General features: G+C 43.5%; 1 protein-coding gene across 16 annotated transcripts in view; it reads left to right on the forward strand.

The window, feature by feature from the left end:
* Window positions 1-12,978, forward strand: part of LOC110490933 (histone-lysine N-methyltransferase 2C) — a 231,504-nt gene that overhangs the window by 160,971 nt on the left and 57,555 nt on the right. For 11 of the 16 annotated variants that reach the window (XM_090199401.1, XM_090199404.1, XM_090199405.1 and 8 more), the window contains 6 exons: window positions 229-348; window positions 493-620; window positions 5,935-6,145; window positions 9,112-9,216; window positions 9,703-9,750; window positions 11,183-11,320. In XM_090199401.1, the coding sequence (XP_090055527.1) occupies window positions 229-348; window positions 493-620; window positions 5,935-6,145; window positions 9,112-9,216; window positions 9,703-9,750; window positions 11,183-11,320 (750 nt within the window). The remainder of the gene's footprint in view (window positions 1-228; window positions 349-492; window positions 621-5,934; window positions 6,146-9,111; window positions 9,217-9,702; window positions 9,751-11,182; window positions 11,321-12,978) is intronic. The other 5 variants (XM_090199408.1, XM_090199412.1, XM_036945610.2 and 2 more) reach the window with 1 other exon arrangement.

Below are 12,978 nucleotides of genomic sequence, written 5' to 3' on the forward strand. Positions count from 1 at the left end.
AAGCGACTTGGTCTCTCACTCATGCACTCTGTCATTGTGTATTGACCAGAGTGAAAGTCTCTCGCTCACTCACATCTCCCCTCAGTCTCTGTGCTCATAGGTCACTGAGTAATTAAGATTAATGCCAGGAATTGGACTGAAAGACCCTCATCTGTCTAACATAATTAGGGCCCCGGTGACATAAATTGCTGTCATATATCTCCTCCCTCCCACTTGTCTCCCGGCAAGGTATTGGAGGGTTTATGGTCCGCCAGAGAAGCAGGACGGGACAAGAGAAAGCCAAGCGATCCCTATCCAGGAAATACTCAACAGGATCGTTACCTGAGAACCCAATGTGCAAAGAGGAAGGTAAGCAAATGGAATAGTCCCTAAAGTGCAAGTCCCACCCATCTGACACTCCAGGCAGACTATCAAATCCAACACTTAACCCAGTAATAAGGCATTTCCCTGACTGTTACTTTGAGGTTGTGACCTCCTGTCTGTGTGTTGCAGGGTGGAACAAGACGGAGAGTACTCAAGCGGAGGAGACCCCACCAGTGTCTGAATGTCTGGAGAAGGTCAAGAAAAGATACCGCAAAAAGAGAACCAAACTGGAAGAGGAGTTCCCTTCGTACCTGCAGGTGACTTTCAGTCACATGTACACTAATGATATCAGTATTGGTCTAAAATGTTCATTTTGATTCTGTTATCATACACTGTCTTATTGATCGATTTATAGGAAAAGGTCACCGGTACAGTATGCATAAAATCACCTAATCACACTGAGGTGCTTGATTGTCTTTGTACAGATGTAGGATCTTAATTTTATCACACTTCTGTTGCTGAGAATTTCCTGCAATGCAGATGAGCTTCATGATTTACATAAATTAACTGAAAACTTGCACTAACACACAGTTAGTTATATTAACAGTATTGCCAGTTTAATGTAGCCTAACTACCAATCAAGCAACATTATGGACTAAACCTTAAAATTGTTGCGGCATGATTATGTTGCTGCAATAATACTGATCAAATTTAAAATCCCACATCTGTATGAACCATTTTAGCAAATACGTCATTGTCCCAAATCATGTTCTTGTACCACATTAGAATAGTGCATATTCTATAAGACATCTACCAAGCATTTACCAGTAGCAACTTTCTTTCACCACCCATTTCAACCAGCACTTCATAAGTTGCATGTTGCCCCCTTCTCAGATGTATTACTGTCATGATATTTAAAAAAATCCCTGAAGCGAAAGTCTTCTCAGAGAGACGTTGCCCCCTCTGTGCCACGCCACACCTTTAAAAGACCCGGCATGTTCAGGGTTCGGGGGAGCAGCCATGCGTTAAGCGCACCAGCTGTCACTTTGGGCTTTCTTGTACGCCGCGCTTAAAATTTTTATTTAAAGTTCCTCACCAGAGGAACGACTTTAATCAATTATTTAAATACCCGGCACATTAGCCTTTTTAATGTTTTACCACAGCAGGGAGCAGTCACATTGATAGTTTTGGAGCCGTTAGACATGTTGGAAGCACTAGTGACTTAAACACGTAGCGGCCCAGCCAGCGGTACAACGTGTCGCCACTGAGTTCAGGCTTTCTGTGAGGTTGTCTGTTTATTTGTATGGCTTTGTACAGGTTTAGGGCAATTCTCATATCGGAATCACATTCTATCCAAGACATTGATTTGTACAGCCACTAGGTTTTTACAAGAAGAGTTGCTATATCAGTGATTCTAGTTGCTATATCAGTGATTTGAGTCAACTTTCTATTTTTGTGGAACTATGAGTTGACTTTATATGGTTGCATCTTTATATGGTGTTGTGTGTTTCTCAGCTTCTATGTAACCAGGCCTCTCTCTAGAGAATGCATGCATGTAGCTCTTGCCATGTCACATTAGATTCCAGTTGGTCACTGTACAGTAGGAATCTAGATACAGTTGAAGTCAGAAGTTTACATACACTTAGGTTGGAGTCATTAAAACTCGTTTTACAACCACTCCACAAATTTCTTGTTAACAAACTATAGTTTTGGCAAGTCGGTTAGGACACCTACTTTGTGCATGACACAAGTAATTTTTCCAACAATTGTTTACAGGCAGATTATTTGACTTATAATTCACTGTATCACAATTCCAGTGGGTCAGAAGTTTACATACACTAAGTTGACTGGACCTTTAAACAACTTGGAAAATTACAGAAAATTATGTCATGGCTTTAGGAGCTTCTGATAGGCTAATTTACATAATTTGTGTCAATTGGAGGTGTACCCGGTAGATGTATTTCAAGGCCTACCTTCAAACTCAGTGCCTCTTCTTGACATTATGGGAAACTCTAAAGAAATCAGACCTCAGAAAAAAATTAGCAATTTCCAAATGCCTGAAGGTACCACGTTCATCTGTACAAACAATAGTACGCAAGTATAAACACCATGGGACCACGCAGCTGTCGTACCGCTCAGGAAAGAGAAGCGCTCTGTCTCCTAGAGATGAACGTACATTGGTGCGAAAAGTGCAAATCAATCCCAGAACAACAGCAAAGGACCTTGTGAAGATGCTGGAGGAAACCGGTACAAAAGTATCTATATCCACAGTAAAACGGGTCCTATATCGACATAGCCTGAAAGGCCGCTCAGTAAGGAAGAAGCCACTGCTCCAAAACCGCCATAAAAAAGCCAGACTACAGTTTGCAACTGATGAAGCAAAAAATATAACGGTTTGGCAATAATGACCATTGTTATGTTTGGTGTAAAAATGGGGAGGCTTGCAAGCCGAAGAAAAACATCCCAACCGTGAAGCACTGGGGTGGCAGCATCATGTTAGGGGGTTGCTTTGCTGTAGGAGGGACTCGTGCACTTCACAAAATAGATGCCATCATGAGGGAGGAAAATTGTGGACATATTCAAGACATATTCAAGACATCAAGGTATTGACAAAGTCAAGGTATTGGAGTCAAGGTATATATATTTCACATTCTTAAAATAAAGTGTTGATCCTAACTGACCTAAGACAGGGAATTTTTACTAGGATTAAATGTCAAGGATTGTGAAATACTGAGTTTAAATCCATTTGGCTAAGGTGTATGTAAACTTCAAATCACATTTATTTGTCACATACATGGTCACATACATGGTTAGCAGATGTTAGCAGATGTTAATGCGAGTGTAGCGAAATGCTTTTGCTTCTAGTTCCGACAATGCAGTAATAACCAATGAGTAATCTAACCTAACAATTCCAAAACTACTACCTTATACACACAAGTGTAAAGGGATAAAGAATATGTACATAAAGATATATGAATGAGTGATGGTACAGAACGGCATAGGCAAGATGCAGTAGATAGTATCAAGTACAGTATATACATTTTTTTTTAACCTTTATTTAACTAGGCTAGTCAGTTAAGAACAAATTCTTATTTTCAATGACTGCCTGTTCAGGGGCAGAACGACAGCTCGGGGATTTGAACTTGCAACCTTCCGGTTACTAGTCCAACGCTCTAACCACTAGGCTACCCTGCCGCCCCAATGATGAGTAATGTAGTGTATGTAAACAAAGTGGCATAGTTTAAAGTGGCTAGTGATACATGTATTACATAAAGATGCAGTAGATGATATAGAGTACAGTATATACATATGAGATGAGAAATGTTGAGTATGTAAACATATCAAGTAGCATTGTTTAAAGTGGCTAGTGATATATTTTACATCAATTTCCATCCATTCCCATTATTAAAGTGGCTGGAGTTGAGTCAGTGTGTTGGCAGCAGCCACTCAATGTTAGTGGTGGCTGTTTAACAATCTGATGGCCTTGAGATAGAAGCTGTTTTTCAGTCTCTCGGTCCCTGCTTTGATGCACCTGTACTGACCTCGCCTTCTGGATGATAGCGGGGTGAACTGGCAGTGGCTCGGGTGGTTGTTGTCCTTGATGATTTTGATGGCCTTCCTGTGACATCGGGTGGTGTAGGTGTCCTGGAGGGCTGGTAGTTTGCCCCCGGTGATGCGTTGTGCAGACCTCACTACCCTCTGGAGAGCCTTACGGTTGTGGGCGGAGCAGTTGCCGTACCAGGCGGTGATAGAGCCCGACAGGATGCTCTCGATTGTGCATCTGTAGAAGTTTGTGAGTGCTTTTGGTGACAAGCCGAATTTCTTCAGCCTCCTGAGGTTGAAGAGGCGCTGCTTCGCCTTCTTCACGACGCTGTCTGTGTGGGTGGACCAATTCAGTTTGTTTGTGATGTGTATGCCGAGGAACTTAACTTACTACCCTCTCCACTACTGTTCTATCGATGTGGATAGGGGGGTGCTCCCTCTGCTGTTTCCTGAAGTCCACAATCATCTCGTTTTGTTCACGTTGAGTGTGAGGTTATTTTCCTGACACCACACTCCGAGGGCCCTCACCTCCTCAAGGTAGGCCATCTCGTCGTTGTTGATAATCAAGCCTACCACTGTAGTGTCGTCCACAAACTTGATGATTTGAGTTGGAGGCGTGCATGGCCACGCAGTCGTGGGTGAACACGAAGTACAGGAGAGGGCTCAGAATTCACCCTTGTGGGGCCCCAGTGTTGAGGATCAGCGGGGTGGAGATGTTGTTACCTACCCTCACCACCTGGGGTGGCCCGTCAGGAAGTCCAGTACCCAGTTGCACAGGGCGGGGTCGAGACCCAGGGTCTGGAGCTTGATGACGAGTTTGGAGGGTACTATCGTGTTAAATGCTGAGCTGTCGTCGATGAACAGCATTCTCACATAGGTATTCCTCTTGTCCAAATGGGTTAGGGCAGTGTGCAGTGTGGTTGAGATTGCGTCGTCTGTGGACCTATTTGGGCGGTAAGCAAATTGGAGTGGCTCTAGGGTGCCAGGTAGGGTGGAGGTGATATGGTCCTTGACTAGTCTCTCAAAGCACTTCATGATGATGGAAGTGAGTGCTAGCTCAGTTACCTTAGCTTTCTTGGGAACAGGGACAATGGTGGCCCTCTTGAAGCATGTGGGAACAGCAGACTGGGATAAGGATTGATTGAATATGTCTGTAAACACACCAGCCAGCTGGTCTGCGCATGCTCTGAGGGCGCGGCTGGGGATGCCGTCTTGGCCTGCAGCCTTGCGAGGGTTGACACGTTTAAATGTTTTACTCACGTCGGCTGCAGTGAAGGAGAGTCCTCAGGTTTTGTTTGCGGGACGTGTCAGTGGCACTATATTGTCCTCAAAGCGGTAAAAAAAGTTATTTAGTCTGCCTGGTCCGTGACAGGGCTGGTTTTCTTTTTGTAATCCGTGATTGACTGTAGACCCTGCCACATACCTCTTGTCTGAGCCGTTGAATTGTGACTCTACGTTGTCTCTCTACTGTTTGTATTCAGTCATGTTTCCGGTCACCTTGCCTTGGTTAAACTTCCGACTTCAACTGTATACACACCTCACTATTTCTGTGTGTGTCTGGATAACACTAGGGCCTATAGAGTGCTGCAACACTGAGAAGAAAAAAAATACAAACACAAAACACACTGGAATCTGGGCCTGGAGACCCATTCAATTAATTATTGGGTTAGCAGTAGCGTAGCCTGATAAGCCTTTGGTTTATTAGTAGCTTTACTTAATTAATGTTCAGTATGCATTGTATTTTCAAATACTGTATTTGAGTTTAATTACTATGAACTGAACCCTTATTCATTTCCATTCAAATCTAGAATTCATAACTGGATTCCACCTTCTGTCTCCAGGGCTGCGTTTATACTGGCATCCCAATTCTCATAAATTGCCCAATTATTGGCAGAAGATTTGATCTGATTTGTCCAAAGACCAATTAATTGCAAAAGAGAAGAATTAGGCTGCCTTTGCTGCCATAGCCAAAGAGACAAACTTGCTTCATGTCATGTATTTTGGGCGTGAATGATGTGTGTTGTGTTACTGAATGTGTTCTCTGTATCTCATGGTCACTTTCTCATTGACTGTGTGTTTTGTTACCAGGAGGCTTTCTTTGGAAAGGAGCTGCTGGACAAGAGCAAGCAGAGCAGGCAGGCGGGCCTGGTGACCACAGGGCTCTGTGAGGAGATCTCAGGGGCCCATGCAGAGACCAAACCCCGCAGCGTCAACGCCAGCTTTCTGGACCCCTCCTCAGATCCGCTGCTCAGCGCTACCTCGACTACCATACCCATCTCCAGAAAAGGAGGAGGACTGTGTATGTTCACATCTCTCTTGCACACTTTCTCGAGCTGTCACTTTCCCTGTCTTACACACACACACCGACGCATTCTCACACACACACAGAGGTTCTTCCTCAGAGGTGAGCTGTCATGTTGACTCTCCTCTTCTAAAAGTTAATTTTATTCTACATGCAGAGAAAATGTGTTTCTCCAATATGTTTTTTTGCTTTCTCTTTTATACACAATGGACTCTCAATCAACCCAGTCTCAATGCCATCTTTCTAACAAACCCAGAATGTAAAAAAAAAGTGGCCTTGTATTAGTTTGGGTCCCCCTCCTCCTCTAGATGAACAGTACTATTTCCCTTAAGTTTTTCACCAAGTTTTTTGTTGTCAAAAGTTGTAAATTCACAATGTTTCATCCACCATCAAGTTTATTCCACCATCCCCCATCAAGTTTATTCCACCATCCCCCATCAAGTTTATTCCACCATCCCCCATCAAGTTTATTCCACCATCCCCCATCAATCTTCAATCCTGTCTGCTCATCTTAAGTCATCTTTTCCACATATACAGTCATTTACACACTACTCCAACACGCTATGAAAAGTGCTGCAGTTGCCTACTGGGAACACGCATAGGACATTAGCATGAGAAGAACTTACCAGTCCAAAACGATGTCCTCTCCGTTTATATATTCCTCCACTTGGGAATCGCTAAATGAATCGTCCTACAACAATCTCTGTCTTACTTTCCCGATCAATTTATTCTAAAATTGTGTGTACATCTGTATATCTAGACTTAGATTTAGCTTTCCCTAACTTAGTCGCCATACTGATTGATATATAAACAGCTGAATCTGTGCGTTTACCAAAACAATGCTGTGCGTAATATGCATTGCTCCTTCCGGTATAAAACTTCAATAGCGAATGGCTCTCTTTACGTCGGAGTTTACTACATGGGTTGGTCTTCCAACAAATAACCATTACATATTACATACTCATTGGCTATCTACCCAGCTAGATTTTAAGACGATCAGTGGTCATTGGGTTAAAATTCAGTCAATCAACGAAACAGTGGTCATATCATTGGTGCACAGTGATGTCATTACCTGTTGTCTTCAAATCGGTTTCTTTGTCAATACAGAATAAAATGTTATGGGCCCTGTCATGCCAAATACTGTTTATTAACCATTATATTGACACCAAGGACCCGGGGAAGAGTTGCAGGTAGAAGTAGAATGTGCCTATTTGAAAGCTATACAAAGATGAGGAGCTTGCGACATGTTTTAAAAGTAGCTCTCATGCCTGAAAACGTTGAAGACCCCTGCTCTAGTATCCTTCAGAACGCAATTTTCCCTCCCACTCGTCCATTTTTATTTCACTTTTATTTAACTAGGCAAGTCAGTTAAGAACAAATTCTTATTTTCAATGACGGCCTAGGAACTGTGGGTTAACTGCCTTGTTCAGGGGCAGAACGACAGATTTTTACCTTGTCAGTTCGGGGATTCGATCTCGCAATCTTCTGGTTACTAGTCCAATGCTCTAACCACAAGGCTATTTGTTGCAGAGGGAAGCACACTAATCACTCTGAGGATTTGCTTGTTTTGAAGACATTCACCAGCTTTTAGTTTGAATATGGTCCTTGGACAGTGTTAGTTCTCTTAGATATTTAGGAAACCATATACTGTATGCCTATATACAGTGCATTTGGAAAGTATTCAGACCCCTTGACTTATTCCAAAATTGATATAATTGTTTTTTTTTTCTCATCAATCTATACCCCATAATGACAAAGAAACTGTTTAATTTGTACAAATGTATAACAAATTTAAAAAATCACATTTACAGAAGTATTCAGATCCTTTACTCAGTACTTTGTTGAAGCACCTTTGGCAGCGATTACAACCACCTTTGCACACATGTAATTTCTCCCATTCTTCTCTGTAGATCCTCTCAAACTCTGCACAGCTATTTTCAAGTCTCTCCAGATATGTTCTATTGTGTTCAAGTCCTGACTTTCAGAGACTTGTCCCGAAGCCACTCCTGCGTTGTCTTGGCTCTATGCTTAGGGTCGTTGTCCTGTTGGAAGGTGAACCTTCACCCCAGACTGAGGTCCTGAGCACTGTGGAGCAGGTTTTCATCAAGGATCTCTCTGTACTTTGCTCTGTTCATCTTTCCCTCAATCCTGGCTAGTCTCCCAGTCCCTGCTGCTGAAAACATCCCCACAGCATGATTCTCCCACCACCATGCTTCACAATAGGGATCGCGCCAGGTTTACTCCAAACGTGACACTTGGCATTCAAACCACAGAGTTCGATCTTGGTTTCATCAGACCAGAGAATCTTGTTTCTCATGGTTTGAGAGTCATTTAGGTGCCTGTCTTGTGCCTTTTACTGAGGGACATCCGTCTGGCCACTCTACCATAAAGGCCTGATTGGTGGAGTGCTGCAGACATGGTTGTCCTTCTAGAAGGTTCTCCCATCTCCACAGAGGAACTCTGGAGCTCTGTCAGAGTGACCATCGTGTTCTTGGTAGCCTCCCTGACCAAGGCCCTCCTCCCCCGATTGCTCAGTTTGGCTGGGCGCCAAGCTCTAGGAAGAGCTTGGAGGCCACAGTGTTCTTGGAGACTTTCAATGCTACAGAAATGTTTTGGTACCCTTCCTCAGATCTGTGCCTCGACACAATCCTATCTCAAAGCTCGACAGACAATTCCTTTGACCTCATGGCTTGATTTTTGCTCTGATATGCACTGCCTTTCCAAATCATGTCACAACAATTGAATTCACCACAGGTGGACTTCAATGAAGTTGTAGAAACATCTCAAGGATAATCAATGGAAACAGGATGCACCTTAGCTCATTTTCTAGTCTTATAGCAAAGGGTCTGAATACTTTTGTTAATAAGGTATTTATGTTTTTATTTTTAATACGTTTGCAAAAAATTCTAAAACCCTGTTTTCGCTTTGTCATTATGGGGTATGTATATCATCTCCTTCTCCAGCCAATTCCGAGGATCCCTTAGTGGACCTTCCGGAAGTCCTGAGCACGGATGCAGATCTCCTGGGAATGCTGTCGGATGATCTGGTGAAGCAGGGGAATGACTCAGGTAGACCCCTCCCCTCCTCCAAAATGGCAGCCTCCACTTCCTGTCTCCTCTGCCCACTCAAATACGCACTCTTCCTGTCACTAGCAAGGTCAACGCCATACACAAAAACCTATGGAATTTCTCTGTTGCATCTTTACTTATGATTTGGCATTTTCCTTCACTTGTATTGTATTGCACATTGAATAATACTCTTGGTTTGCAGTGTCTACTCTGGCCAACCCTTCTGTCTGTGTGCATTATTTTTGCTTTCGAACAGTTTACTTGAAAGGCCTGTCTTGATGCCTGCATATTTGAAAGAGAACCAATAATATTCAAACCCAGGTCTGTGCTAGGACGTGTTATGGTTGTTGATATTATGTCACAACTATGACGAGATGGTGTGGCATCACATTGAGCTGCTTCAAGTAGTATCGATAGCATTAGCATTTTATTACACCTGCTTTTCTCCCCCTCAGTTTATAATAATCTGGTTTTGGGTTCCTGTAGGTCTTGATTTATGCCCTTTCCAGGTCGACAGCCCTCCTTCTCCTTTTGGTAAGAGAAGTCCTCGGGCCCATCTGGCCTCTTAGGAGTAGAGCTGCCCCCTCCCGACACTTCTCCCACTCTGGGCCTGCTCACTGCATTTGCATATCCTTCCTTCTCTCTTGATCTGTGGTCTGTGCACCCCACTCCTTTCTCACGCTGTAGCACTGTCCAGTCTCTTTGACTAACTACTGCGGTGTTACTAACCACGCACCAATCTGCATGTCTATGGACTGTTCAGTGGTATTGGGCGAAACAATTATTAGAGGTGCCCATTAAAAATAAAAAAAAATCTCACAAATGTTGTTTTTATGTAATTCAGTTGGTTTCATTTGATATGTTTTAGTGTTTACTACCTTTTCACCACAGCTGAGTTTAAGTTGTGTGGGTTAAAAAGGGAGCTTCCTCTAGTCATACAATGTAACAAAGTTTGAACTGAATGTCTCACAGTTCTTGCATTCCATGGAGCAGTTACCAATGAGTAGCAATGAGTATTTTATTTATTGAGCCGGCAAGCTTTCCTTTTTTCTCTGTCGCCTTGAGTCTGTGAAACAAAGAAAGACATATATTTTATCTATCCAGTTTTGCAGTGTTGTATAGTGATTTTCATTTTCTATTTTTCTGAGAGATTATTTAAGAACAAACTGTGTCTTACGAGAATGCCTGAATGCCCTGAAGCAGATGACTAGTTTTATAAAAACAATAAGTGACTTTAGCCTTTATTCTTTCCTTTCAGGCCATATGCAGTATCTGTGGTCTCAATGCATCTCTTCCCTTATATCCAGTTAATTTAAGGTCACACGAAAAGTAGCTTCTTCTGACAAAAAAACAACATGGCAAACTAGTCGAGTGTGCGCCACAGTAAAATGTGCATGAACCTCCGACCCCCTCTGATGTTAGACAGTGGTTATGATGATTAATCATTGCAATCTTCCATAACTTTTTTCATTGATTAAGCCCTCGTTTATTCGAATGTGGGCAGGATCGGAACGATGATGAAAGTAGTGTGACTATTTTTTAAGGACCCCCCCCCCTCTTTCCACTCTGTCGAGCAGGCAACACAAATTAGTTTATTGCTATTCTTGGAAAATGTTGTTAGGGGAAGAAAATGCATGGAGAGCTTATTTTACAACCATGACATGAATGATCAGCTCTCTCTCCTTCTCCTCTCTTCCTCTTTCTCCTCGCTTTCTCTCTCTCTTTCTCTTTTTATTTCTTCCTCCAATACCCAGCACTCAGACACAGTTCTAAAATAAATTGCCAGTCAACTCTGATTTACTCTTTGGTGTGACAGCTTCCAGTTTTTAGGGGGGTTGGTCGATTGGTGGGGGGGGTGGGTGCTAGTGTGTTGATTTTTAACATTAAAAGTGGACTGTGTGGGTGTGTGCGCCTGTGTGACCACCCTCCCCTCACCATCCTTTTGACCTTTTCTGCCATCCCCTAGCTGGTCTGGACATGGCCCCCATCTCTGATGATCCCATTGGGTCCTGTCAGGGCTCTGCAGGCCGGGGGCCCAGGGCTCTACAGGAAGAGCCTCTGGATGTCATCCTGAGCCCAGAACTGGACAAGATGGTCGCAGATGGTAAGACGGCCATGTTGAAATTTGACTGTCTACCGGATGTGCTGCTTAATCGGTGTCATTGGTGAAGAGCAGAGGAGTAAATCTCCAGGGCTTCAGTGTCTGTTTTATTCTCCCACTCACTGATGTATTGATGTATAATTGGCCAGAGAGTTGCACACCACCTGGTTTCCCTGGTCAACATCAGTACATGGATTCAGGGTTGGTTTCCTAGACGCAGATTAAGCCTAGTCCTGGACTAAAGCATTAGCAAAGAACAATCTCCATTGAAAGCACTTTTAGGCAGAACTATGCTTAATCTGTGTCGGCGAAACTGCCCCTAAAAGTCAAGAATGGAAAAATAAGTATGTCTTCCTAGAGTTGCGTATGCGCTGTACAGTATCCATCACATGGCGCAACTGCAGTGTATATAGAAGCCATGGTGGTCGAATCAAATGCCAGATAACAAAATCACGGAAACCTAAGTAAATAATGTTTGCTCAGTTTAGCTGATGTTCCCGCAAAGTTAAGTGTTGACAAATAGGGAGGTCTACCCTGTTTTCTTGGCAGAGATTTATCCCTTGTCCCTTTTTCAGGATCCTGTCTTTCAAAGTTAAACTTTGTAAAAATCCAAATAACTTCACAGATCTTAACATAAAAGGGTTTAAACACTGTTTTCCATGCTTGTTCAATGAAACAAACAATTAATGAGCATGCACCTGTGTAACGGTTGTTAAGACACTAACAGCTTACAGACGGTAGGCAATTTAGGATACTAAGAGGTCTTTCTACTGACTCTGAAAAACACAAAAAGAAAGATGCCCAGGGTCCCTGCTCATCTGCGACTGTGCCTTAGGCATGCTGCAAAGAGGCATGAGGACTGCAGATGTGGCCATTGCAATGTCCGTACTGTGAGACGCCTAAGACAGCACTACAGGGAGACAGGACGACAGCTGATTGTTCTCGCAGTGGCGGAGACCACGTGTAACAACACCTGCGCAGGATTGGTACATCCTAACATCACACCTGCAGGACAGGTACAGGATGGCAACAACAACTGCCCAAATTAGCCCAGAATCCCTCCATCAGTGCTCAAACTGTCCGCAATTGGCTGAGAGAGGCTGGACTGAGGGCTTGTAGGCCTGTTGTAAGGCAGGTTCTCACCAGACATCACCGGCAACAACGTCGCCTATGGGCACAAAGCCACCGTCACTGCTCTTCACTGACGAGTCGCTGTTTTGTCTCACCAGGGGTGATGGTCGGATTCGCCACCAGCCATACTGCTCGTTCTGTGCATGATTTCCTGCAAGACAGGAATGTCAGTGTTCTGCCATGGCCAGCGAAGAGGTCGGATCTCAATCTCATTGAACACGTCTGGGACCTGTTGGATCAGGGGTGAGGGCTAGGGCCATTCCCCCCAGAAATGTCCGGAAACTTGCAGATGCCTTGGTAGAAGAGTGACAAATCTGGTACAGTCCATGAGGAGGAGATGCACTGCAGTACTTGATGCAGCTGGTTGCCACGCCAGATACTGTTACCTTTTGATTTTGAACCCCCCTTTGTTCAGAGACACATTATTCCATTTCTGTTAGTCACATGTCTGTAGAAGTTGTTCGGTTTATGTCTGTTGTTGAATCTTGTTATGTTCATACAAATATTTACACGTCCTCTCACTGTCAACT

Source organism: Oncorhynchus mykiss, chromosome 15, assembly GCF_057628025.1.
Source record: "Oncorhynchus mykiss isolate SJ-2025 chromosome 15, ASM5762802v1, whole genome shotgun sequence".
In the NCBI taxonomy this organism is placed as follows: domain Eukaryota; kingdom Metazoa; phylum Chordata; class Actinopteri; order Salmoniformes; family Salmonidae; genus Oncorhynchus; species Oncorhynchus mykiss.